We start from the raw sequence: 24,436 nt of genomic DNA on the forward strand, positions 1-24,436 counted from the left end.
ATCAATTGCCTGAGGGAGTGTACGTCGAGTCACCGGTCGACGGTGGACCGAGAGAGCAAAGCCCTCTCAATCCTGACGGCTTCGGTCAGGAAAGTTCCTGTCGCCGTGGGCGGGTAACGGGATGGGGCGTGAAAAATCTTCTCTGTCACACCTCTCATGAGCTGCTGAACCTACTCTTTTTTCAGAGGCTTTGGGGTCAGCTCGTTTGAAAAGCCGCAGGACACCTTCAACGAAGCCGGTGACGCTTTCGTTTGGTAACTGTACCCGACTCTAGAGTAGTTTTTCCGCGAGTTCCGTTCGTTGCTCAAAACTGAACGCCTCGCGGAGTTTGTCTTTAAATACGTTCCAGGACGAAAGAGAGGTCTCCCTGTTCTCGAACCAGGTCCGCGCCGCCCCGTGAAGAAAGAAGTAGATGTTGATGAGCTTCTGGTCGTCGTTCCACCTGTTAGACCTAGCAATCCGCTCGAAACGCTCCAGCTAGTCGTCGACGTCGTCGTACAGTTCTCCGGTAAATGTTTTCCGCGATCGTGCAGGGGCGACAGGCGCGGTGACCGGCTGCGCCGTTTGGGTGGTGCTGTCCGCAGTCATCTTGCGGGTGGGGGTCCCAGTGGGCCGAATTCCACAGGTACACCACGCTCTCTTTGACTCAGTCGTTTATGTTCTTCAAGGCCGTTGAACAGGGATTGCCCTGCACCTCCACCAGAAATGTCACAGATGGAAACAGACGAGCGAGACGGCGAATAATCAGCGAACGCTTTATTCAGCCGATTAGCTGACTAACACCAGAGCGATAGCTCTCAAACAGAACTAAGGTAAATAATGCTCCACTTGGGAGCATCCGGCTGGGGCTCACAAGCTTTTATACACAGCGGCGAACATTGTAGAAAGCTCGCGTCGGTAAAGAAGAGGAAGAAGTTAAGCTTCTCAAATATCGTCGATCCGTCCTTGAAATTGATCCGAGCGAAGGAACAGATGAGGCTCTCATGTCGTGTATCTCAGCCTGTCGTTCGCCGCCTCGCCGCCCGTTGTTGCTGCTCCGTGTGGTCGCTTCAAAGATGATACGTGGCAATATATTACTGCCAGGTTCTCAGGGATTTGCATAAGGCGCTGAAGCGAAAACGGCCGAGTGTCGTGACCAAAGGAGTCCTCCTGCTACAGAAAAATGCACGCCCGCATACCGCGCATCTCACTACACGCACCTTACAGGAACTTGGCTGGGAGTTGCATCTCCCTTTCGGTGCAGGCCTCGCCCCCAGCGATTTCGATCTCTTCGGGCCACTGAAGCTGTTCCTTGAGGGCTGCCATTTCAGTTGCAACAACGAGGTCAAGAATGCGGTCCGATCATGGCTGCTACGCGCCGGTAAAGATTTCTACGCTGCTGGCATTCAAGCCCTCATGAAGCGCTGGGACAAGTGCGTTAGTACAGCCGGAGATTACGTTGAAAAATAAAACTAATTTCTCGCCTGTAAGTTCATTTTACTTTTGCGAAAAATGAAAAGTCCCAGTTTGACTTAAACACTCCTCATATATCGAGAGTTCGTAGCACGAGTGGGATAGTCCGAACCTCCCTTATCTCCCTTTAGTTTAGCTACACGCCGGCAGGGTGTTCGCCTTCCCGCTCAGAATGGCGGAGTCAACTCTGCATCAAGCTGTACCTTCTAGATGACCGCGGTGGAGGGAATGAACTCCATGAGACCAGTATGACCTCGTTTACTATAGGGACGTTCGCCTGGAGTTTGGCAGCGCGACACTAGCGCCGCTTTCCTCACCTGGTGGTACAGGAAGAAAAAGTATACTCGTTAGGCGAAGAATGTGCGATCTTCCACCTGTTTCCGAGCAATATCTGTACAGCACAGGGAACGGGAAAAATAAAAATGGACCACGTTACTGCTATAAAACGCACCTACTGCACGAAGAAAACCGGAGCCGTAGCTGTATCATATCTGTTTCTCTTCTCTCTTCTTCTTCTTTTTTTTTTTTTTTACATTCAAACTCAAGCTGATAGCTGTGTGATTCTGCAAGCTTATAAACTTGAGCTGTTTGGCCTTTGTATCTTCTTCGTGCCCCACGCTCAGGCATTTTTCATAATCCAGCTCCACCAGCTCGCATGCGTCTACGCCACTCTGTCACAGACGTAGACGGCGACGGCCACACAGGTCGTCCTGCCGGGGACGATGAACGTGCTCTTCCTGGCGACCTTCCTGGGAAGCTCGGGGGCTGTGTGTCTGGGGTTGCATAGTACTATGTGAAAATCATGATCATCGTGGATTATGCATTTATTTTTTTAAATTCTTAGTTACATATTCCACAGATATAAGCGGAACAAATTCCCAGATAGCAAGTACTTGCCAAACTTAGGAGAAGTATGAGACGTTGCGGAGTGCATGTGAACCCCAAAATCATCATGCGTGCGTATACGCAGGATCCACTGCGAGTTATTGCAATTTGGTCCTTGCATTATGAAAGTTGTGTTGTAGTTCAGGCATGCCTTTCATTAAGGTAGTTCTCATTCACAATCAAGTGTCTCAAAGTCAGTAATCTCAGCCGCAAAGGCATCTAAGTCCCTATGATTGTTCTGACCTGACTGCAATATTCTTCACTTTCGAAACAGTCAAGAATACGTGACAAGTGTTAGCTTCGGTTGAAGTATGCAAAGAGGGAAAAGAAATAATGCAACGCCCATAGAAAGAACAGACTACTGGCTACTGACAAACAAGCGCTCGCTCCATCCATTTTAGAAATCATTTCTCCACCAGTTCTCACACCCTCTTTGTAAACCTTCACAAGAGATATTTCAAACAAGAGATATCCAACTCTATCCATTCTCTTTCTTTTTTTTTTGTTTACTTTGCATTAAACATATCCTCCCCCCCCCCCCCCCCAACTCTATGCATTCAGGCTTTATTCTTCAGTTAGGTTTCGTTCAGAGCTAGTAGATCTACGGCACCTGGGGGGCACATTTTACTCGTGCTTCGAGCCTGTCCGATAATATTCTGCCTTGCGCCAAAAACGCGACGCTGTTGACGGTTTCCCTTCTTCAGACTTGACGGGGAAACAATCCTCAGTTTGTTTTGCCTTATTCGACAGCGCAGCACACCTTGGCCATTCTCACACAGCACGTACCATGTGCGTGATGAGAGAGCCCACTACTTTGGAAAACTTTGCGCAATCGCCACAAGTGGCGCTGAATGTCGTAACCAGGAGCGCCCTCTGGCACAGCCGAACAGCCCCATACGCAGTCAACCTCTCCACGTACACACGCTTATTTGGGTCTTGTGTACGGGGTGTGTGCAGAAAAACATGACCCGCATTTAGGCACATAGCTTGTTGCCTACCTAACTAACGAACTTCCGGTGGCGCACGATGGCGCATTTATGCGTGCGAAATCTGCAGAAAAATTGTGGAAGCCATACTCAGCTTAAAAAATAAACGGAACGACGAAAACATGGGCTTCCGTGCATCAGAATAGGGCAACATGGTGGACAACAGGGTGTGTGTGAAAGGGCAACACCGTGGACGTAGGAGAGTTGTGTTCAAGTACCGCTAGGGGAGCTCTCGGTGCATAAATCGAAACGATGTCCCACATGGATGCTCATCGGCAGTACCCCTAGCGGTGCCTGCGCATAACTCTCCTGAGACCGAAATGCACTACCATGCACTGTCATGACCGCCCTATTCTAATGCATGGAAGCCCATGTTTTCGCGCGCTGTTTATTTTTTTACACTGAGTATGGCTTCCAGGATTTTTTTGTAGCTTTCGCACGCATAAATACGCCGTCGTGCGCCACCGGAAGTTCCTCGGCTAAGTAGACAACGAGCTACATGTAAAAATGCGGGTCATGTTTTTCTGCACACACCCTGTATATCACAGGAAAGACCCCGTGCAGTGAGTGTTTGCATTCAGGTAATCAAATGAATCGAACACTCCCTAGTATCATGCAAATGTGCATCTCAAATGACTTTCCGGATGCTTTTGCCAATCCAAGTTTGCTCATGCAAACAAGCTCGAACTCAGTTCTTTCTCAATGTACACGATAACTGAAATAAATACATTTGACCAAGTACTTGCGTTGTCGGTTTGCGTTCACGTGGATGTAACACTTGCATGACGCACTTGTGCGTGAATATGGCAACAAAAATAAATGTATAGACATTTAAATCACACTTACCTATGTGAATACTAACGTATATGCATTGTCCTCTAGATATTTTCGCTGAATTGAGGCATAAACTTGGTCCAATCTTGGGACGCATTTGGCTCGTTTATATTTACGTTATGGCTCGCTCGAACTCGCTCTGTGTCATCGATAGAGGTATGGCCTAGAAAATGTCTTAGGTCTCCGCTGCAGGTGTACAGACATTACACCCATACTAAGGTTACGTCAGCACAGCTATTAAACGTCTACAGGACTACTCGACAATTGGGCGCGTGCGACATGTTAGACATTCGTTTTATCTAAATTCAGACATCACATACCTGGGGAAGGAAGGCTAGAGGAGCTCCTCTAGACACTGTGGCTATTGGGAAATATCTACTAGACATGTGATTTAGACATGAACTTAGACTAAATTTAAATATGAATTAGAGATTTACTATCCCATCTTTGGCTACATGGGAAGCCATACTAAGCATAACCGAGTACAACCGATCAGTACAAGTGAAAAAGTGAGATGATTGAATGACAACCTGGATTTTGAGAACTATCTTTATTGCAGTTTTATCATGGAACTTTTATTCTAGGTGCGAAAAACGGTCATCATAACATGGGCATAACAATAGCAACGCCACAACACCACATAATACAGTATGGCGCATTTCATTGTCGGATGTACCATCAGCATCACTTTCATTTTAGTCTTGTATGGTTGCCGTGTAGAACTAGCAGAGGACAACATGTTTTCATTATGTTGATTATTCAGCATTCTTTGCTTATAACTCACAATCAGTTATAGAACAAAATGGGGGGGGGGGGGGGCACCTATTCCGACCAAAACGAAGCTTGACGGGTAATCGTAACCGCCTCTTAAGGAACGGTAATTTTAGCTCGAACCTTCCAGCTCGGGTTCACCAGTCACAGCTTCCGGGGTATCTCACCGTTTCGTTTAAAGAGCTTGTATTTCGCGACATTCTCAACGTGAAACATCAAGTTGCACCTTTGTGTAGTCTTTATGCACTCGACGCAGAAGACGTTCCTGCATTGACCATCATGTCGCAATCACTAGGTTCTTCGGCCATGAGAACCCGTTGTCATCGGCAGTTTTCAATAACGTCTACTGCCTCTCATGAACTGCCAGCAGTTGAGGGCCCACCCTCTCATGTCAAACATGAACTCCTGTTGATGAAAAGTGTATGTAAGCGTATATAAGTAGAACTGTGAAATCTGGTACAGAGGAACTAAAAGTTACTAAGCAAGAGCCGCGTTTACATGAACTCGGCAGGAACCGGTTGAGTTGAACCGTCGAGTTAACTCTTTCATGTAAACGCTGTCGGGTCGAGTTCGCCGGACGCGAGGAACTGTGGGATCGTGTAAAGGCATCGCTCTACGCAGGTGGCGGCAGGCGTGAGCACGAACAGGAACCGGAAGACGCCCTCACTGCGCTGGCAGCTCGACTCGACGCAGGGCGTCATTGTGATCGTCTCCCGTTTAGAGTCACTGTACCGGGGGAAGAGTACCGCAACCGCTCCGCGTCGTTTGCTCCGGCAGCCATATTGCTTCCAAGCCGCCGCGGATCGCGTGTTGGGACAGCTGTAGTCAGTGTTACATCGCGTTGATTTCGCGGCTGTGCACCAAACATTTTGTGACTTCCTGTGGTGGAACTCGGCTAATACTTAATGAAACAGGGCGCAATCGTCACTACAGTATCGTTTGTTGTATTCTGTAGCTAACAGACGAATTATGTTGGCGCGTGTTCGCCTCTAAAAGGCATCGTCGAGTCTCGTTTGCGCTCTATAGATGAGTTTTTTTTTTTCCTTTTAGTTCACTTGTTTTGTGGACATAAAACTATAGTGCTCGTGTGTGCAGCTTCAGGTTGACATAAATAACCTCCACCAGTTTTATTCTCATCTCTTCGCAATTAAATTTCAATTTCCAACGTTCAATGGCTATGCGCATGCCAACGTTTTTTCACGCGCATGTAAAGTGCTGTGGATTGTTCTTCTAATCCCCCGCTCTAACGCAACCAGTTGATCTTCCATGAGGAGTAGACCGTGAGCTTCAAGTCACTACATTCCGTCTCAGCCTTTGCTCGTTTCTTTTAAGACTGCGACCCGTCGAGGTGACCATCACATGACTTGTCTGCAGGTTTTTCCTGTGCATATTCCTCGATGCTCTGGTTTGTGACGGTGTTGTCTTCCTCTGCAAAGTTGATTCACTCACAATTACAGCTCAATATTTAGGAATAGTTTTCATAAGTTTCAATAATTTTCATAGTGCATATCTACATATATCTCGACGCATTACCATACTCCACTGCCCCTTGATCTTACACTATGTTGTCATCAACTTCAGTGTGCAAGTCTTTTAGTGACTCCTCGGAGAACTCTGCGTGCGAATAACGGGGGATAGGAGCCTTCCTCAGCCTCGTAGGTGTCCGGTATGCAAAACTGCTTCGGACTGCCGTCCACTTCAACTTCTTGTCCTCGAAGTCGTCGCGTGTGAAGGGGTCCTGACAGTGACGTTTTGTTAGCACCGCAGGACAGGGAACGCAATGGGAAGATCCAACAAGCACTACTTTGATACGCCCGGCTGTTCTTCGCACATTTGAACTGTTATTCAATACTGCATGTGTGCAAAGGTTCTGCAATGAAAAATAAACACGCCACGAAATTTACCTCGCTCGAGCGTGTGTTATTCGTAGGCGCGAAGTTCTTCCGGCAGGTTCTGTGCCGATCTATATATATACGCGTTTCGTCACTTTTGCCCGTCGGAATGCAGAAAAATGGTTTTCCTGACTCCGTGCCGTTGCAGCACAACATTCAGACATGGTTGTTCGTAGTTCCTTAGCTTTCTGAGATACATTGCACGTACAAAAAACCAAGAGCGGCACACGAACTACGCGCACATGCGTCCCAGCTATTGCATTCCCCGTAGACCCGGCGGGAGGTTGGAAGCAAAGAGGAGGAAAACGCACCACGTGACGCGCCTCGGCGAATGAGCAAGGCAGCGGCACGGGGAAAGCGAATGTGATACTCTTCCACCGGGTACAGTGACTCCACTCCCGTTGGAGTGAGCTCATGTCAACAGCGTCGGGTCAAGTTCAACTCGACTCGACAGTCAACTCGATCCGCTCTATCGAGTTCATGTAAACGCGGAGTGTCAACGAAGATGAAGACGAAGTTACAGCAGCAGGAAGCGTGTTCTTTCCCGATTTTACCTTCAAGGAGTCATTGTGACACTATACTATTGACACTACACTGGCCGTGTAAGTTCATTTCCTCCCGTGAACAGAACTTCACCTGACAATGATTACATATATGAACTGTGCTCTTTCGACAAGGGAGTGGTGCACCACAAGATGATTCCAACGGATAATGCGCGGAACGAAAGTGGTTGCAAGCACTCGGTTAATATATTCGTGATCCACGCCGTGTTTGCTCAACCCAATTACCTGACGAGTCGTACAAAATGGTAGCAGTGGTCGATCGAAAACGTCTCAGGCGGACCGCAGTCCCGACACCACTGTTTCTCATTGCGACACCTGACGATCAGAACACCAGTGTACACGAGGTATGTATTTACCGATACACAAGAATAATACAAATTGTGGGGTCTTTATTAGGTCTGTCTGAGCAGGCCGACATGCGACATGTTCCTCGCGATGGCAATGTGTTCCCGCTCTCTCACACACAGGCGCGGACCTTGGGAGGGTCGGGGTCCGGACCCTTCTCATTTCGAGACTTCAACATAGGGTTCAGTGGACCAATCCCAGCGTGCACGTGGAACATGTTCATAGCGAAACCCCACCTCGGGAAAACCCTAGATCCTCCCCTGGTCTCACACCTTCCCCGGCGGCCAACAGGGAGCCATCCTGGCGACGATGACAGCCGGTATGAAAGGTGTGTGCAGACCTTCAAACACGTGACTTGAACTGTTTCGGTGGAACGGAGACCATGGTCGGATGGTGGGTCAAGGGGTTCCACAACGTAGATGAAGGACGGCGGAGGATTTGGTAGGGGCCCATGTAGCGGCAGACGAGTTTTTCGAAGAGGTCCGGTCCCGGGTTGTCGTAGAGGAGTCCACAACCAAACTTTGTCGCATGGACGGAATTCAGCATGCTTGTGACGCTCGTCATATCGGCGCTTCGCCCGGGCCTGGTATTGTCGAATGTGCAGGTGCGGGCAAGCTGGCGGCATTCTTCTGCACGGGATACAGCGTGGGCGAGAGCGGCGTTGTGGTCTGTCTCCGGGGTGTACGGGAAGAAGTTGCCAATATTGGGGGAAGGGTCGCTACCGTAAACGAGCCCAAAGGGGCTGAATCCCGTTGAGGCATGCGTTGCAGAGATATAGGCAAGGATGACATAAGGGAGAACGGCATATTAGTTGCCGTGAGTGGTAGACACATAGCAGGCGAGCATATCCGCAAGGGTGCGGTTAAACATTTCGGAGAGAGCATTTGTGTGCGGGTGGAAGGCCGAGGTTGGTGTGGACCACAGAGGTAGCTTTGAAGATGAACTGGAGTAGCATGGCGAGGAAGCAGCAGCCGCGGTCGCTGAAAATAACCCGCGGCGCGCCGTGGCGCAGAAGGGTGTGGTGGATGGAGAAGAGGGCAATGTCTTCGGATGTGCCAAAGGGCAAAGCAGCAGTCCCCAAGTACCTGGAGGCATGGTCAATGGCGACGACGACCCAGCGATTGCCAGCGTCGGTGAGAGGTAGGGCCAGAGCTCTATTCCCACTCGATCAAAAGGCTGGCCGAGAGGAGGGAGCAGCTGAAGCGATCCTATGGGAGGGGGAGGGGAACGCTTGCAGCGGCGCTTGCGGTGACGCACGTAATGATATGGCGGAGGGCGGAACTGTATTGGCGCCGAGAAGTTTGGGAGTCGCCCCCTGGTGCTCACTGAACGAACCGTGTCGTGGGGATATTCCCGGGCAGTATTCGCACGTTGCATTGTGTATCAAGGCATTGCACGTGTAAGCGACTGCCCAGCGGTGACCTTTCCTGATAATGCACGAAGAAAACGACATATGTGTTCCAAGTAAGTCACATTTTCATTCCAATATGACAGTTTTTACTGTAAGTAACAAAAACGAAACCGAAACGAGGATCCCCACCAAGAAGCGGCACAGTGGCGCCCCTTGTGAGGGTCTCGCCGCCAATAGGCAGGCCTTCTCTGAACCCCCTAGTACGTGTTATAAAATCCGAGGTGTGCAGACGTGGTATCGTGGTGTAGGCAACGGAGCACCTCCGGTAACCAGGGGTAACTCTCGTGCCATACCCTGTATACCCCTGTACACGTGCGCAAGGGAGACAAACAAATACATAATTATCATCTCGCATTTTTTTCCTCACCATACCGATAGAGGTAATTCATGTGTATGAGTCAAACACCGTGGCTTAAACGTGAACTGCAATGCTGTACATCGAGTAAGCTAAAGTCTTACATGACATACATAAGACAAAAAGAAGAACCACTATTTCTTACTCTGTGGGTAAAGCTCTGCAATTACACAGCCTAGTTTAATTAAATTCCTAACGATCACATATTTACGTATATTGGTGCAATCAGAGAACGATTTGCGAAGTTTGGTAACTATTTGGTGTCCTAAGGTCCAAGCCAGGGAACTAAAATGCAAACAACTGCAATCTAGGGAACTGGAAACTGCGATTTCGTCTCATTGCGCTCATTTCTTTCTTAGTTCTCTCTTCCTTACTCTCCCAGTTCACAGGTGGTCATCGTGGTACTGATTTTGAGCATATAGTGATGGTTTTTCCCATGATGTATTTACAGAGCTTTATCGCTTGCTACGCTCAAGACCAATCACTTACACGCCAAACTTAAACGTCATACGCGTGCTTAATAATAATAATAATTTAATAATTGGAGGTTTACGTCGCGAGACAACTGCGATCATGAGCGACACCACAGCGGTCGGTCTGTGGATTGCTTTTGCCCACCTGAGGGTTCTTTAACGTGCGATTAAAGCTCATTATACGGCACCCCGTATTTAACGTCCCTCGTGGAAGACGGCGTGTCTAAGCAACTTGTACCCTGCCACCAAGTTGCTGGCGTCCTCGGCCGGGTTCGAACCCGCGATCTCGGGATCAGAAGGCGAACACGCTACCGACTGAGCCACCGAAGCCGGTCATAGGGAATGCTAGCGCATTCCATCAAAGTTATTTCTGCGATTTCCTACGAAAGCAGGGCGACCGCTTTTCACTGAAAGCGAAGGTGCCATATACAGGGTGTCCCAGAAAACGTGTCACTGAATTATAATAAAAAAACTACGCCACCTAGAATCATGCGGTCAACAGCATTTGTTCTTATTAGGGTTTTGCCACCTCCTAATGTGAATGTCATGTACTCCAAGTTTAATTATGTAAATATTTGCGAACTGAACTCGGAAATTTGCCAAGTAAAGGTCACTTTTTTACCCCACCAATATGAAGAGCGTGCCCAATTCACTCAAATTCATGATAATTCACAGTCACATTCACGAGCTATCCCATCCGAAAAAACAGCCGAATATCATGCTTTTCGGAGCACCGGACCATAGCGCGCGATGACTTTTTGAGCGCAATCGCTCTCAGTGCGACGAAAGGAGGTTCCGAAGCAAGCCCACAGAATGATAGTAGAAAAAGTAACACTTCCTAAAATTGGGAGGGGGAAGGCATTATCCCAGCGAAAGTCGAACGTGATAAGCCGTGCCTGTTCTATCTCTTTCTGCGATGTCGGGGAGGGCTGGGTTTCCAACCTCCTTTCGTCGGACTGACAAAGATTGCGATGAAAAATTCATCGTGCGCTATTCTGCGCGACCTCTGTAGAGCATGATGTTCGGCTATTTTTTCCGATGGGATAGCCCCTGAATATCCCTGTCAATTATCATTAATTTGACTAAATTAGACACGCTCTTCACATTGGTGGGGTAAAAAAGTGACCTTTACTAGGCAAATTTCCGACTTAAGCTCGCAAAAATTTACATAATTAAAGTTACGTAACACGGCATTCACATGATGAGGTGGCAAAAACCCAGTAAGAACAAATGCCATTGACCGCATGACTCTAGGTGGCGTAGTTTTTTAATTATAATTCAATGACACGTTTTCTGGGACACCCTGTATGTAAAGTGTCAAGTATCGGTACGGCCCCTGCTCTTGACTCCATAGATGATAAGATAATTCGCAGCGAAGTCTGACCGTGGTAGGAAGAGAATATCTGATATGACAGTGGCGCTTTCTTCGTCCCCCGTGCTAAACCAGTCGAAAAAGTCCGACATAACCACTGAGATCTCCTGCCCCGATGCAGGTCTCCTTCTGTCCCCACGAAATCTTCTGTCCCATTTACCACAAAAATGGGGATACTTGGCCCACAGCGACATACCGATAGAGGCACGTTCATATATATTCAACCGGTTCGTGAACACTGAACCGTGTAGGATTAACCAGTTTGAACAGCTATAGTTGCCTCCGGGTGCGGACCCGAAACTGAACCCTCGTGATTGCACCCGAACCGAACAGATAACATTTTCCGTTCGACTCTCTGCTCGTAATCCCTTTTTTTTTTTTAAATTACGTTACCAATCCGCCATCACGTAGCCATCGTAAAGGGCCTTGATCAAAGCTTTGGATAATGTGATGTTCTCATTCAGCATGTTTTCGCTTTATTATTTATTTATTATTCCAAGAACGAACAATGCTATAAAGTGAGATTTGCATCGGATTAAAGACGAATGACCAAAAGTGAGAACCTTCATAAGCTTAAATGAGTGACGCACTTTGAAGAGTGTATAATTAAGAAAGGAAAACAGACCAAAATCACTTACGACTAAAATTGCGCAACCGATCAGACATCCTTTGATGTAGACATCCAGATTAATGGGAAAGGAGACGCTGGTCATCTGTGCGATCCGTATCTCGCCCACTGTATTGCCCGCCATTGTTTTCACCTGAACAGGATGTAAAGCTTTATTTCATAGTGCCACAAGAGTCAGGTGGACAATACGCCCGGGAAAGAGTTACAACTAACGCAAAGCAGCTGTCAGTAGTACATCAAGAACGAAGACGCAATAATGCAAAATAAGTACGCCAGAAATAACATCAGCCGACACAGCGGCGGCATGGTGCAAAAAAAAGAAAAAGAGAAGAAAACGAAAAACACAAGCAGCTCAAACAATAGCTAACAAGTCATTTCTGCCGCAGTTCCACGAAATTCAATGCGTAATAGGAGGGTGAATTCGTTCAATGTGTATAAGCTCAGTACTTCTCATTGAGAGAATTGGTAGCTTTGCAGGAAGCAGTGTACGGGACATCGTGTTCCACCACACTCTTAAAAATGAACTTCACCACATAGCACGCTCCTAGCCAACCAATATCCCGAATGACAACGTTCTCGCACTAGATTTGTTGAAAACGGGAGGAGGAGCCTATTTTGTGCCATTATGCACGGCACAAAATAGGCTCCTCCTCCCGTTTTCAACAAATCAGGGGCGAGAACGTTGTCATTCGGGATATTGGTTGGCTAGGAGCGTGCTATGTGGTGAAGTTCATTTTTAAGAGTGATGTTGCGTGGCGGGGGCTGCAGTCAGGGAACAAATTCAAGAAATTGGTTTAATGGATATCAATGAGCAATGCTCATTTCCAATTTGGATGCAACATGATATGTGACACAGATTGCACCCATACATGAAATGAGAAGCCATCTGAATGAATTGGCCTGCTGGGAACCTAACCTCAACTAGTGGGCTATGCACACCTTGTTCTCGACTCCATCAGTTGGCAATTATAACCAATTAGGGCTTCCACAGTAAGTGGGAACCTCCAGTAAGTCATTAGACTAATTGGAGACATCGATTCACGTAAATTTCCAGACCATTCCGCATGTAGCCGACTATGTGAGGTCATAAAAAGAAAAAAATAAAGGAAATGCAAAGTGTGAAAGGAAAAAAAAAATGTTTGAAACTCAACGATGCATTCTCAAGAAAGCGGTCCTGAACAGCTAGTGGCCACCAGTGGCCACGACTGTTGGAGAGGTCGAGTTGCAGAGAAGCGCACCAAAATGGTTCCACTGTCCCCTTCAGAGCAGCTTGCGTGGCAGACAGAAAAACAACAAAATACTAGCAGCGGACAAAAATTCTAACAGGAACAGTCACTGTGAACACAAGAACACATCTGTGATAGCGTGCAACGTAGATTCTACGCAGAGAATGTCCGCTCAAAAACACGAATGCACAATAATTTTATAACGCTGTTGCTACGTTGGTAGAACGCTCGTTAAATGTGAAAACTACACACGCTGCCCTTAGTTTGAGCTCGTGCGTTAGTGTCTCGTGCTTTAGTGCCCTGAAGCAGGTTTTACCCTTTGGATTTTACTCCAGTGTCGTCCTCGCCCTTTCTAATTCCTCAGGCATTGTGGATGCTGTGCAAAGTTGGGCACAATTTGGCCAAACTAAGGGCACACGTGTGTTTCCCAAGTTTTATGTGTCCGGTCCAAGGCAAAGCCACCGGCTCCGGGGTTCTTTTGAAACTTTCAATTCAAAGAAAATAATTCTGCAAGTTCACAGGGAAGTTCTCCTATCCCAGAAAAATGTGCTGAACTGTGCTGCCAATATGCTGTCTGGCCTACTTTTCGGACCGCACTTTCGGCATAGCCAAGAATTTTTTCCCATTGGCAAAGCTGCCAAGAAAAATAATTCGCTACTTCATGGTCAGTCCTTCGTCGCTCGGTTCCCAAACCTGATGTAAGATGCCGTGAAGAGCCGCTGCATTCATCAGTACTCCTCGTCAATCCTGCAAGTGCACATCTGTCGTCGCACCTCACAGGTTTCTCCAAAACGCGAAGGTTCTACGATGTGGGCCTCATCGCTTCTAAGCTGCAACGTGGGTCCGAAAAACATGCGTCCATTGAAGATTCGATTGCCAGGTTTTCCGAAAGCACGGGTCCCCGCTATGCTGTCAAACTCCGTTCTGTGGTTGCGGCACAGGAGGTGCAGGCTAAAATCTGGTTTTGCTTCAGACTGACAAATTTAGCCGTCTTGGTGTCCTGCCGAGAGAAGAGTTCTTGAAAAAGCCGTCGATTACGATTGACAAGCTGTTGGTGCCGTACATTCAGAACCTTGTCCTTCACAACGAAGGAACTACAGAACCTTCGGGCATCGAAGAGGGATGTTTTGAATCTTTTGAATGAAAACGAAATGTCAGCCTTAGTAGAGAGTACGAAAGGAATTGCCCCTTGCACTCTCTCATCGAAATTTTTATTGAAGGACTAAAAACCAAATCTACCCCTTAGAATTATGCTTAATGAAATTGCACTTAGCAGAACTTGGTGCCAACATGCATTCAGAAATCATTGTCAGTTTTAATTGCACCCAACCTTTTATCTCTGAGGAACCCTCAATAATTTGTCAAAATGCCTTTGTCGTTTCATGGTCCTTAAATGTTCGCGATGTGAAGTGTTCGCGAAGTGTTGAATGTGAAGGATCTGTGCTATTCTGTTAGGAAACCTTTGAAGTTAAAACGTGTTTCGTATCTTTTGAACGCAAATTTGGTACGTTTCCAGTCTCAAGCTAGCATAGACATAAGTCATTTTTTGAACTGATTAATTTGTACACGAATTCTAATGTAACTTGCATAGATTGGGTTGTATACACTTAAAAGGATGCTGTCTTCATATTTTCGTCTGTTGCACTGTTTTGTCGGTGTAGACTTTCGATGAGGCCGTTCGACGTAGCATGGTATGCCGTGGTCCGGATTCGTTTGGTTCGGAGAGAGTTGGTGAGCGCGGCAAATAATGCGGACTCGAACTGGCGACCGCGGTCGGTTGTGACGATGGACGGCGTTCCAAATCGAGAGATCCACGTAGGGACGAGAGCTGCAGCTACTGTGCAGGCGGTCATGTCAGGAACGGGAACGGTTTCGAGCCAACGGATAAACCGGTCAATCAGGGTGAGTATGTGAGTGGAGCCGTGACTAGTCTTAAGCGGTCCAACTAAGTCGATGTGGATGTGGTCGAAACGACCGCCGTGTGGCAGAAAGGTTGAAGGTGGCAAGCGGGTGTGGCGCTGAACATTGCCACGCTGGCACTGCATACATGCGCGTGCCCAGAAGCGGATGTCTGAGTTCATGAGATTGCCAGACATATCTTGTACCACTGAGCCGTTGGGTCTCGATGGCGCCGGGGTGGCATAGGTCATGGAAGTGACTTAAGATAGCACGGCACAGCACGGAAGGGACAAAAGGTCTGGGTCGAGAGTGCGACATGTCGCAGGTGACTGGGGTCTAAGCGCCAAGGAGTGCAACCTCTTCGAGTCGGAGGCTGCTCGAGGCAGGACTTGCACGGAGGCGGGCGAGTTTGTCGTCAGCACCCTGAGCTGCCGTAAGGATGTCGAGAGAGATGACAGTTTGGCCGCACTGCTCCGACGGCGCGAAGGGTGACAGCAGAGAAGCGGCTGAGCGCGTCGGCCGCAAGGTTGCGTACACGAGGGCTTCAACTTGTCATAAATTAGCTCGGAGGGAGGCTTAGTGATAATGTACGTCATATACTCCTTCAGCAGCAGATGAAGATATTGCCGATATGACGTGGTAGAATTTGGTCTGCTGGTAATGCCGGAAAGATGGAATTGAGCCTCGGCTTGGATGAACCAGGTGGCAGGGTTCCTGTCCCAAACGGCAGTAACATGATCGCATATAACATGGCCGGGACATAACGATAACATGGCCGAGACGGCTGCAGCAGAAGGTCGGTCAGAGGGAGTAGGGTTGTCGCCCATAGGCATGGTGTAAATGGAACGTTTGGGTCACCAAAATGTGGCTAACGCGTAATCAACGAGGCAGACAGCAGTTGGCAGTGACAGCCAAATCAGACTGATTAGAGGCTTGCGCCACACCGTTTATTCTCCGCGCGCCAGGCGGTGCTGGCGCTGACGATGGTGCCTCTACAGTTTCCTAGTAGCAGCTTCGCTAGGAATCCCAACTACAAAAGTAAATATGCTGCAGATAAAAAGAAACACCCTGTATATGCTGTTGGGAGAGCACGGTCATTTCTAGTGTGCTGATCACAAGGCCCCATGAGTGTTATCAGCGGTACCACCGTTATATTTACTGATTTAAGATTTTGAACGATTGGAATATGTGACATCTCGGAACAAACCAACATCGCTTCGTTAGGCGTTGTTCTAGCGCGTACAACATACCGTCACTTAAAGCCTCATTTCGTTTGAAATAATGACATGCATGAACATCCAGAACACGTAACCCCTGCGCGTTGCACAGTGATATCCTACTTTAAAACACTTTCGTTTTCAGATCTCGCGGCTAGAAGCACTGATTTTGCAATTTGTTTTAGGTTTGGTATTCATAATGCCGGATATTTTGGCATACCCCTTCTCACAGAGGGTAACGATCGTGAAGAATAAATCACTGATCTAAAGTATGCAAAATGACATGCAGATAGACACAACAAACGAGATACATCGTGACCTGCTAATAAGCTGGCGCGATGAGATAGACAAGGTACGCCCAGCGCGAGAACCAGAGCACAACGGAGCTCGGAAATTTTTATTGCTCGCGCGCTTCGGCTCTAATGGCGTTGGCACTATATATTGCCACCACGGTGCTCCCCGTCAACGTGTGGCTGGTGGAAAGCAACGAATGATGTCCCGCAGGGTACACTCTTAAAAATAAACTTCACCGCACAGCACGCTCCTAGCCAACCATAATCTCAAATGATATCGTTATCTGCCTTGGGGGCTTAATCGCTTCATCGTCGTTACGGTCGTTACAAGCTAACGAGTGGCGGGAAATTCAAAAAGGTGGGCACGTGACACATTGCGCGTGACGTGTACCACGGCCTTCACGTATCGCGCGAAGAGCGCCGTGCACGTGTTTTATGACGTGGCCACCTTTTTAAATTTCCCGCCACTCGTTAGCTTGTAACGACCGTAACGACGATGAAGCGATTAAGCCCCTGATTTGTTGAAAACGGGAGGCGTACGCCTTTTCTGTGACAATTATGAACAGCATAAGTGTCACAAAAAAAGGCGTACGCCTCCCGTTTTCAACAAATCAGGGAAGATATCAATATCATTCGAGATTATGGTTGGCTAGGAGCGTGCTATGCGGTGAAGTTCATTTTTAAGAGTGTAGGGATCTGACGGGTTGTAGCCGTTGAAGGGGGCGGGTCAGAAGTGTTGAGGGAAAGGAGCGGCATCGAATGCGGAATTGGTTATCGAAGCAGGCTAGTGTCAGGCGTTCGGGTTGCACGGTGTCCTCGTTACCAACAATACCGACGGTGAAATGTTGAATGGATCGTCGAAGGAATTTGTAAGGGCCAGTGTAGGGTGGCTGGATTGGCTTCCGGACTGCGTCAGTCCGGACAAAGGGCATTAGTCCAGGTGCGGGTGTTGGTAGGCCTTGGAATAGTATGATGGTCGAGCAGAAGCCGGTACTGCGCACATGAGAAACGTAATCCGAAGTAGTGGTGGGTGGGTCGTCAGCACAGGAAGAGAGGAGCTCAACGGGAAGTCGGAGGGCCGTCCCATAAGCCATCTCGACGGTAGTGCCTCCCATATCGGGCTTAAAGGCCGCGCCGAGGCCGAGCAGGGGGACGTATAGGGAATGAGGCCCAGGGGAACCCCGACTGGGAGCACCTCGGGCCAAGGCGTTTGCGGTGAAGCTGGAAAGTTACCTTGAGGGCTAGCTTGCAATCTTCCACAAGGTAGATGCTGATGTGGTTGAAGAGGGAGTCAGCTGAAGGGGCCATGCGCATGTGCCCCTGGGCATTGTTGCGCTGGCAGTGTTGCACACCGAGTGTTTGATGTTAGCATGTATTTTAGGCAAGACGTATCCTGTCCCGATGAGCTTCTGTGTTGCGCGGACGCCCGGGTGAGACCAGGAGTGGAAGCTCAGGAAGAGGGGTCGGCGAAGCGGAATGGGGACGAAAGTCAGTGGGTGACTTTATGACATGTCACGGGCAACGGGTGTTGAGGCGCCCGGGAGTAAGACATCTTCTGTTTTTGAAGCAGCTCTGAGACGGTTGCGAAATGATGCTAGTTCCTCTTCGGTTGACCGCGCTCCGGCCAAGGATGGTGTAGGGAAGGATAGGTTGAGAAATGAAATGGATCCTTACGGGTGACGGAATGGCAATAATGCGGCAACAAAGCAGTTTGCCATACAGTATGATTCACGCTGCGTTCTGATTGGTAAGTATACAGTTTCTTGCCAAACGCCACGTCCGTTATTTTCCAGTAAATATCGTGCATACTGCCCCAAATCAAGTGCGGTGACTGCATCACGTGCAATAGCTTTAGTTGCGTAACAGTTACGCGTTGTACTGGCGGGAAAACAATACCAGCCTTTTCTGCGCAAGTACCAGATAACCGTGCACATAACTGTGCACAGCCTCAAGACTCACTATGCTTGTGATAAGGCACGCAATCATGTCACGTATTTCCCGCGTTTTCAAACCTGCCATTATGATACACACGCTAATGGTGTCGTTGAGAATCCTTAAGTCAAGTGGTTCGAAGTTGACACAGTTGAAAGGACGTAAGAAGAACACAGGGGCGAGGTACATGGTGTATCATTGTCTCTCAGTATAGAATGCTTTGTGCCGCATTATCGCTCTCGTTTTTCCTTTTGGTTGGGACAGGCTATACTCATCATCGAAACTTCAGCTGATGCCACCAAACTTCCTTACTTAATACCCCTGTCGCACGGGCAGTCTTCAATGATCATTGAAACCAATGACCATTGAAAATGCGTGTAGTGACACCAAGCGTGTGACGTGTCAACTTCCCACAGTGTATTGGATTCAATGTTCCCCGACAGCTTGACACGTTACACGCAAGGTGGCGCTACACGCATTTTCAATGACGATTGGTTTCAATGATCATTGAAGACTGCCCGTGTGACAGGGGTATAATTCCTATCACACATTGCTGTCATTACGGTAACACTACCTCGAATACGACTGTAGACGAAGAGCCCTGGAAATACGGCGGGAAGATGGGACCAGTAACTGTCAATACACGTATCCCTTTTCCGTCATACATTGTGAGCGAAGTACCAACAATGGTCCAATCTTCGGAAATAGACGCAATTTGTCTACCAAGAGGTGCTTCAATCCTCATCTCCTGAAAGAAACAATGCAAAATGAATTCAGACGCTGTAAACAAGATAACATGGATTAGGGTTAACATGAAAATGAAACAAGTTAAAGGAAGTGTCCTGCACGCAGCAATCATGAAGTCACAATGAGGCTACAACACAAAAACTTCAGAGGTCACACAAAATGTACTTTCTACAAAGCAACATCACATCAAGTGGCTGCTACGTGCAGTGCAGACCACCTTTGTCTCAAAATTTTCCTGACAGCGTCTATGAATCTGGGCCGCAGGAAATGGTGAAGAAGTGTTATAAAATATGCAGTAGAGAGACCCATGAGCGTCTAGAACCTGGTGTTCTCGTCTTCTGTTTTAGTTTCTGTCATTCCTGTCATTCTTCAATCTGTCATTTCTGAACTGCAATACAATCCTCCCATCTCGAGCGAAAATTTTAGTGTTTTTTATTGTGCAATTCCTCAAGTCTAGAGGCAAGAGCTTCAAACTCAAGTCCAGTCGTTGAACGCGTTGATCTTGTACCACGTCACGGAGGGCCGCGGAGAACTCACCATAATTACGGCTTACGTAATACACAATAAAAAAGCGTAAAATACAAATATACACAAACAGGGGAGCGATATTCCTAAATTTCACTTCACGAAACATGTGGAATAAATAAGGTCCGTTTCGAATTGGAGTGAATGATTATCACAGTGTCCAAGAGCATTGAAAGTGTCTCCTATTTACGTACAGTTGCCTCGTTTACAATTCTAAATTAGAAAAATAGAAAAATTAGAGAGAAAACAATTTTTATGAAGCCTAAATGAGTAACAAAGAGAATGCATGCTACGAATGCACGCAAACTGAAGGCAGAATGATGCGCATTATAAGCGCGGAGAAAAAAGACGCATCACATGGCGCTTCTCTAACCCCAATGCTATTGATGGTGCTGCAACTCAGAGAGGCGACTATCCATCCATCCATCCACCCACAGCGCATGCGCAGACGTGAGGATTCTCCCTTCTCTGCAGGTGCAATCGCAATATCTCAAGTGGAGCCAACAGCGATAGCTGTCTGCTCGCATAGGTCACGGACCTTTTGTTCTCATGGTCTGTTGTCCAACAAGTGAAAGCGAGGCTGTGTGATGTATCGAAGTAGCGTAACGGACTCGCGTTAATTCTGAATAATTTTTGGGGGGTCAGAGCTTTCGGCTATCTACGCTACGAGCCGTCACTCTCGCCACTTTCTGGGAGCACGCACGTTTCACGTACTGAGGGATCACAAGCCCCATTCATTTGTATTTCGCATCAACCGTAGCGAGAATCTTCCATGTGAATCCGACATGCCGCGTATGTTTGGACACCCGGCATATTCGAAAGACGAACCGACCATACAGCGCTAAATAGCATAGTTGCGGGGCCGCACCACCAGCTGAAAGTTGCCCTAACGACACATCGCGATTACATCCACTGGACCAGTCACCTCCCATTCGCCCTATATTCGGAATATGAACCCCGGTCAAGGAAGACCTTCAGTGCGCCCCAGCAAAGTTGCTCCAAAGACGCAAACCGCCTCTTCCCGTCGATTTTCTACCTGCATGTGGATGTCGCTCAATGACATACACCCGCGTCCATGCGGACGCTCTGCAGAAATTGTTCCTGGGGGTATTGCCCCGGTGCCCCCTGACATTTCGACATTCCGACACGGCGTACAGTCTTCGTCTATCAAAACCTTCGGGACGTCACGCATGTGTTCATCATACAGGACACTTGACAACCCCCCCCCCCCCAGGTCTCCTCTTCAATGGGCCCTATCCAGTACTATCCTGCACGAAAGAAAGAAGAAAAAAACTTTTTGTGAACTTCATCGGTAGGTAGGATACAGTATTCCTTCATAGTGCTAAGCCTGCCCACGACGCGCCTAACCTCTCACTTTCCACACTACTTGATTCTCTAGGGTCCCTTCCCCGTCCCCCACGGCTCTGAGAGAGCGTCACCTGGTCATCCTCCAGATCGACCGTCGCAAGCCCTGCTCACCTCTAGGGAAGGAGACCTGTAGCGCCCCTGCTGGCACGAAGAGATGCCGGGTCGCAGGGGTCGCGGACCTTTTGTTCTCCTGGTATGTTGTCCAACAAGTGAAAGCAGGCTTGAAACGTAGCCGTGTGATGCATCAAAAGCGTCGCGTACCGCACGTGCAAGCACATTCATGATAAGTCTGCGGGTCTTCTGCCACGGGCTTCCTGACAGTGCAGAATAGCGGGCGTGGCGTAGCATTTTATTAATTTGTGTGCCCCTCGCGATTGCAGTTTGGGAACCAACGTCGTACAAGGACCAAAAAGGAGTACATGAGCTTCGAGCTGTCTGGAACACCACTTGCTGCTGGCTTTTAGGAGCTTTTCGCTAGTTTGTAAATATTTGACGCGCGTGTCGTGATCTCTCTTGACACTACTGGATGTGCTAGTGGGCGGGTTGCGGGGACGGACAATTTTCGGTACGTGACGAAAAAACATGTAATACACTTCCAGCGATTCCGAACTTCAGTTACGCAGCTTTCTGTGCGACGAGGCTGTGTCCGAAATCCATGCTTTGTCCTCCATTTGCGCATCAAGGCCTTTGAGGACAACATAGGCCAACACAAACCACACGTACACTCTTAAAAATGACCTTCACCTCATAGCACGCTCCTAGCCAACCATTATCTCGAATGATATCGTTATCTGCCCTGATTTGTTGAAAACGGGGGGCGTACGCCATTTCTGTGACACTTATGCTGTTCATAATTGTCGCAGAAAAGGCGTACGCCCAGTGATTTCAACAAATCAGGGCAGATAACGATATCATTCGAGATAATGGTTGGCTAGGAGCGTGCTATGCGGTGAAGTTCATTTTTAAGAGTGTAGACACTACCCATTCGAGAATCAGCAACAAGTACCTTACGCGAACCACGTAGTTCCTCTCATGCTCTTAGATACTACGCATGCGCCGATGAGCCCTCTATGAAGTTAAATATGCATCTTGTAAATAGCTCTAGGTCTGCAAGTCATTCATCTTCACCCTTGTTCGTTTCTTCGGCAATAATGCCGTTTGGCTTCTATGCTGTTTGTTATGCTTCTACTATGTTGTGCATGTTTCTGTGATTCCATTTGCTACAGTCCTCCTGCAGCAAAACACCAATTACAGGCTGCTTACCTGTCCGAGGCAGCAGCAGAAACATCCCTTAGCGCCGCCTTGAAGTCTCAGAAGGCGTTCGAAGGTCATCGCAACAACGCCGTTCATATTCACCATGTAAGCAGTAAAGGATCCACTTGCAAGCGAGAAACATCGTTGAACGACCTCACATTGTTGATATTCTGCATAAAAATAACAATGGAACATGGAGGATGTGATACAGGAAGATGTTGAATAAAGTGGTGAAACAAACACCGCAATTTAACTGAAACATCTCCTTGAGTCTGAGAAGCAACGAAAGAGAGAACCGCCTCTAATTTTGAGTCGTCGTTGTCGGTTCCTGTCCCGTGTCCGTCCTCTCCAGTCCTCCCCTTCGTTGCTCCTCAGACTCAAGGAGATGTTTCCGTTCAATCGTACACTCCAGCTTGCTTGCCTCCTCTACTATGTTCAAACAACGCAAGACTGGGCAACTGCCATGTCATATTAACTTCTATACCTATATTCTTGTCTCTGTATCTATGCTGTGCTATCAACGTTGCGTTATGTTCTATCGTCAACGTGTATTTGACTACTTTGCTCACCACTGATCACTGTCAAGTACCCCTTCTCCCCGTCCAGTCTGTGATGCCCGCATAGCTAAGATTTCATATCGAACCCTAATGCTTGGACGAAGAAAATGGCGTTATAGCTTAACAGAATATTAAACAACAAAAGATGTGCATGAAACACACCGTACACGCGCAGAAACGAGTGAATTGAGTATGTACAGTTATTTGCACTTGGACAACATGGTACGTATGATAAAGGTTTCTTTCTTCCCGAGATTATATATCTGCCGTCGTATTACGATGTAAGGCGAACGTAGGTGGCATTTCTTTTAGGTTAGTCGATCGCTGGGAGAGAGTTATTTTAGAAAATGTAGATGGACAAAGGAAACTATCCTCTTATTTCGCGATGAGGCCGGTTTCACGTCACATCAGGCAAGGACTTCCCATGGATCTTCATTGTTTTCTAATATTTAAAAGCTCCTGGTAGACAATGGTAAACAACGGTAGAATGAACGATTTCAAATTGATTTTTGCTGCAAAAAATTCGATAAAATCCGGTGTCGCATTCCTCTTGAGCTTTAGAGTATATTATTGCGAATTTTTCAGTCCTTTATTACGCCTACGCACTCTTAAAAATGAACTTCACCGCATAGCACGCTCTTAGCCAATCATATCTCGAATGCTATTGTTATCTGTCCTGATTTGTTGAAAACGGCAGGCGTACGCCTTTTTTGTGACACTTATGCTGTTCATAATTGTCACAAAAAAGGCGTACGCCTCCCGTTTTCAACAAATCAGGGCAGATAACGATATCATTCGACATGTTGGTTGGCCAAGAGCGTGCTATGCGGTGAAGTTCATTTTTAAGAGTGCGGGCCAGCAGCCAGAGCGCAAATTTTGGCGCACAGGGGCAATGTTATGTGATATTAAAAAACTGCGAATGTGCTCTCACGCAATGGACCATTTCCATGTACGCGTCGCTCCTGGCGGCGAGAGACGACATGATGAGAACACGACGAAAGGAAGGATGACAAATTAACACCACGTGGGCGTAGCGGGCATTTTTTGAGGGTAAAACGGGATAACATTTGTTTTGAATGGCATAGCGTGCTCCTGTGGAAGCACACAACACGTGATACACCCCAACAAGCCACCCAAAAACGTCTTAAGGAATATTCATAACACGCCACGTTGTCATGCCAACTATCGTGGTGACGCTTGTATCACTTTCGCTTCCCTTATAGCGACATCGGTAAACTTGCACCGGAATTGCCCCAAAACCACCGGGATGCGTGGCGCTCTATACACTGGAGGATGAAACTGCACCGCCCTGGTGGATCTGGCGGGTACTAGCGTGCGTCACCTGGAGATCTGTGCTCATTGTGGCTTGTAGGCTGCGCGACCCGTGGCGAGCGTCGGCTGGCGAGAGCGGCACCGATCGAATGCCATGCTCACGATGGCTGTCTGCTGCT

General features: G+C 47.8%; 1 protein-coding gene across 1 annotated transcript in view; it reads right to left on the bottom strand.

The window, feature by feature from the left end:
- Nucleotides 1–4,707: 4,707 nt before the first annotated feature.
- Nucleotides 4,708–24,436, bottom strand: part of LOC135365835 (phospholipid scramblase 1-like) — a 54,456-nt gene continuing 34,727 nt past the window's right edge. Inside the window, exons 3-6 of the mRNA XM_064598535.1 lie at nt 22,438–22,598; nt 19,109–19,282; nt 11,978–12,100; nt 4,708–5,333 (exon numbers count right to left, since the gene is read on the bottom strand). Of these exons, the coding sequence (XP_064454605.1) occupies nt 5,262–5,333; nt 11,978–12,100; nt 19,109–19,282; nt 22,438–22,598 (530 nt within the window). The 3' untranslated portion in view covers nt 4,708–5,261. The remainder of the gene's footprint in view (nt 5,334–11,977; nt 12,101–19,108; nt 19,283–22,437; nt 22,599–24,436) is intronic.

This window comes from Ornithodoros turicata, chromosome 8, assembly GCF_037126465.1.
Source record: "Ornithodoros turicata isolate Travis chromosome 8, ASM3712646v1, whole genome shotgun sequence".
NCBI classification, from domain to species: Eukaryota; Metazoa; Arthropoda; class Arachnida; order Ixodida; family Argasidae; genus Ornithodoros; species Ornithodoros turicata.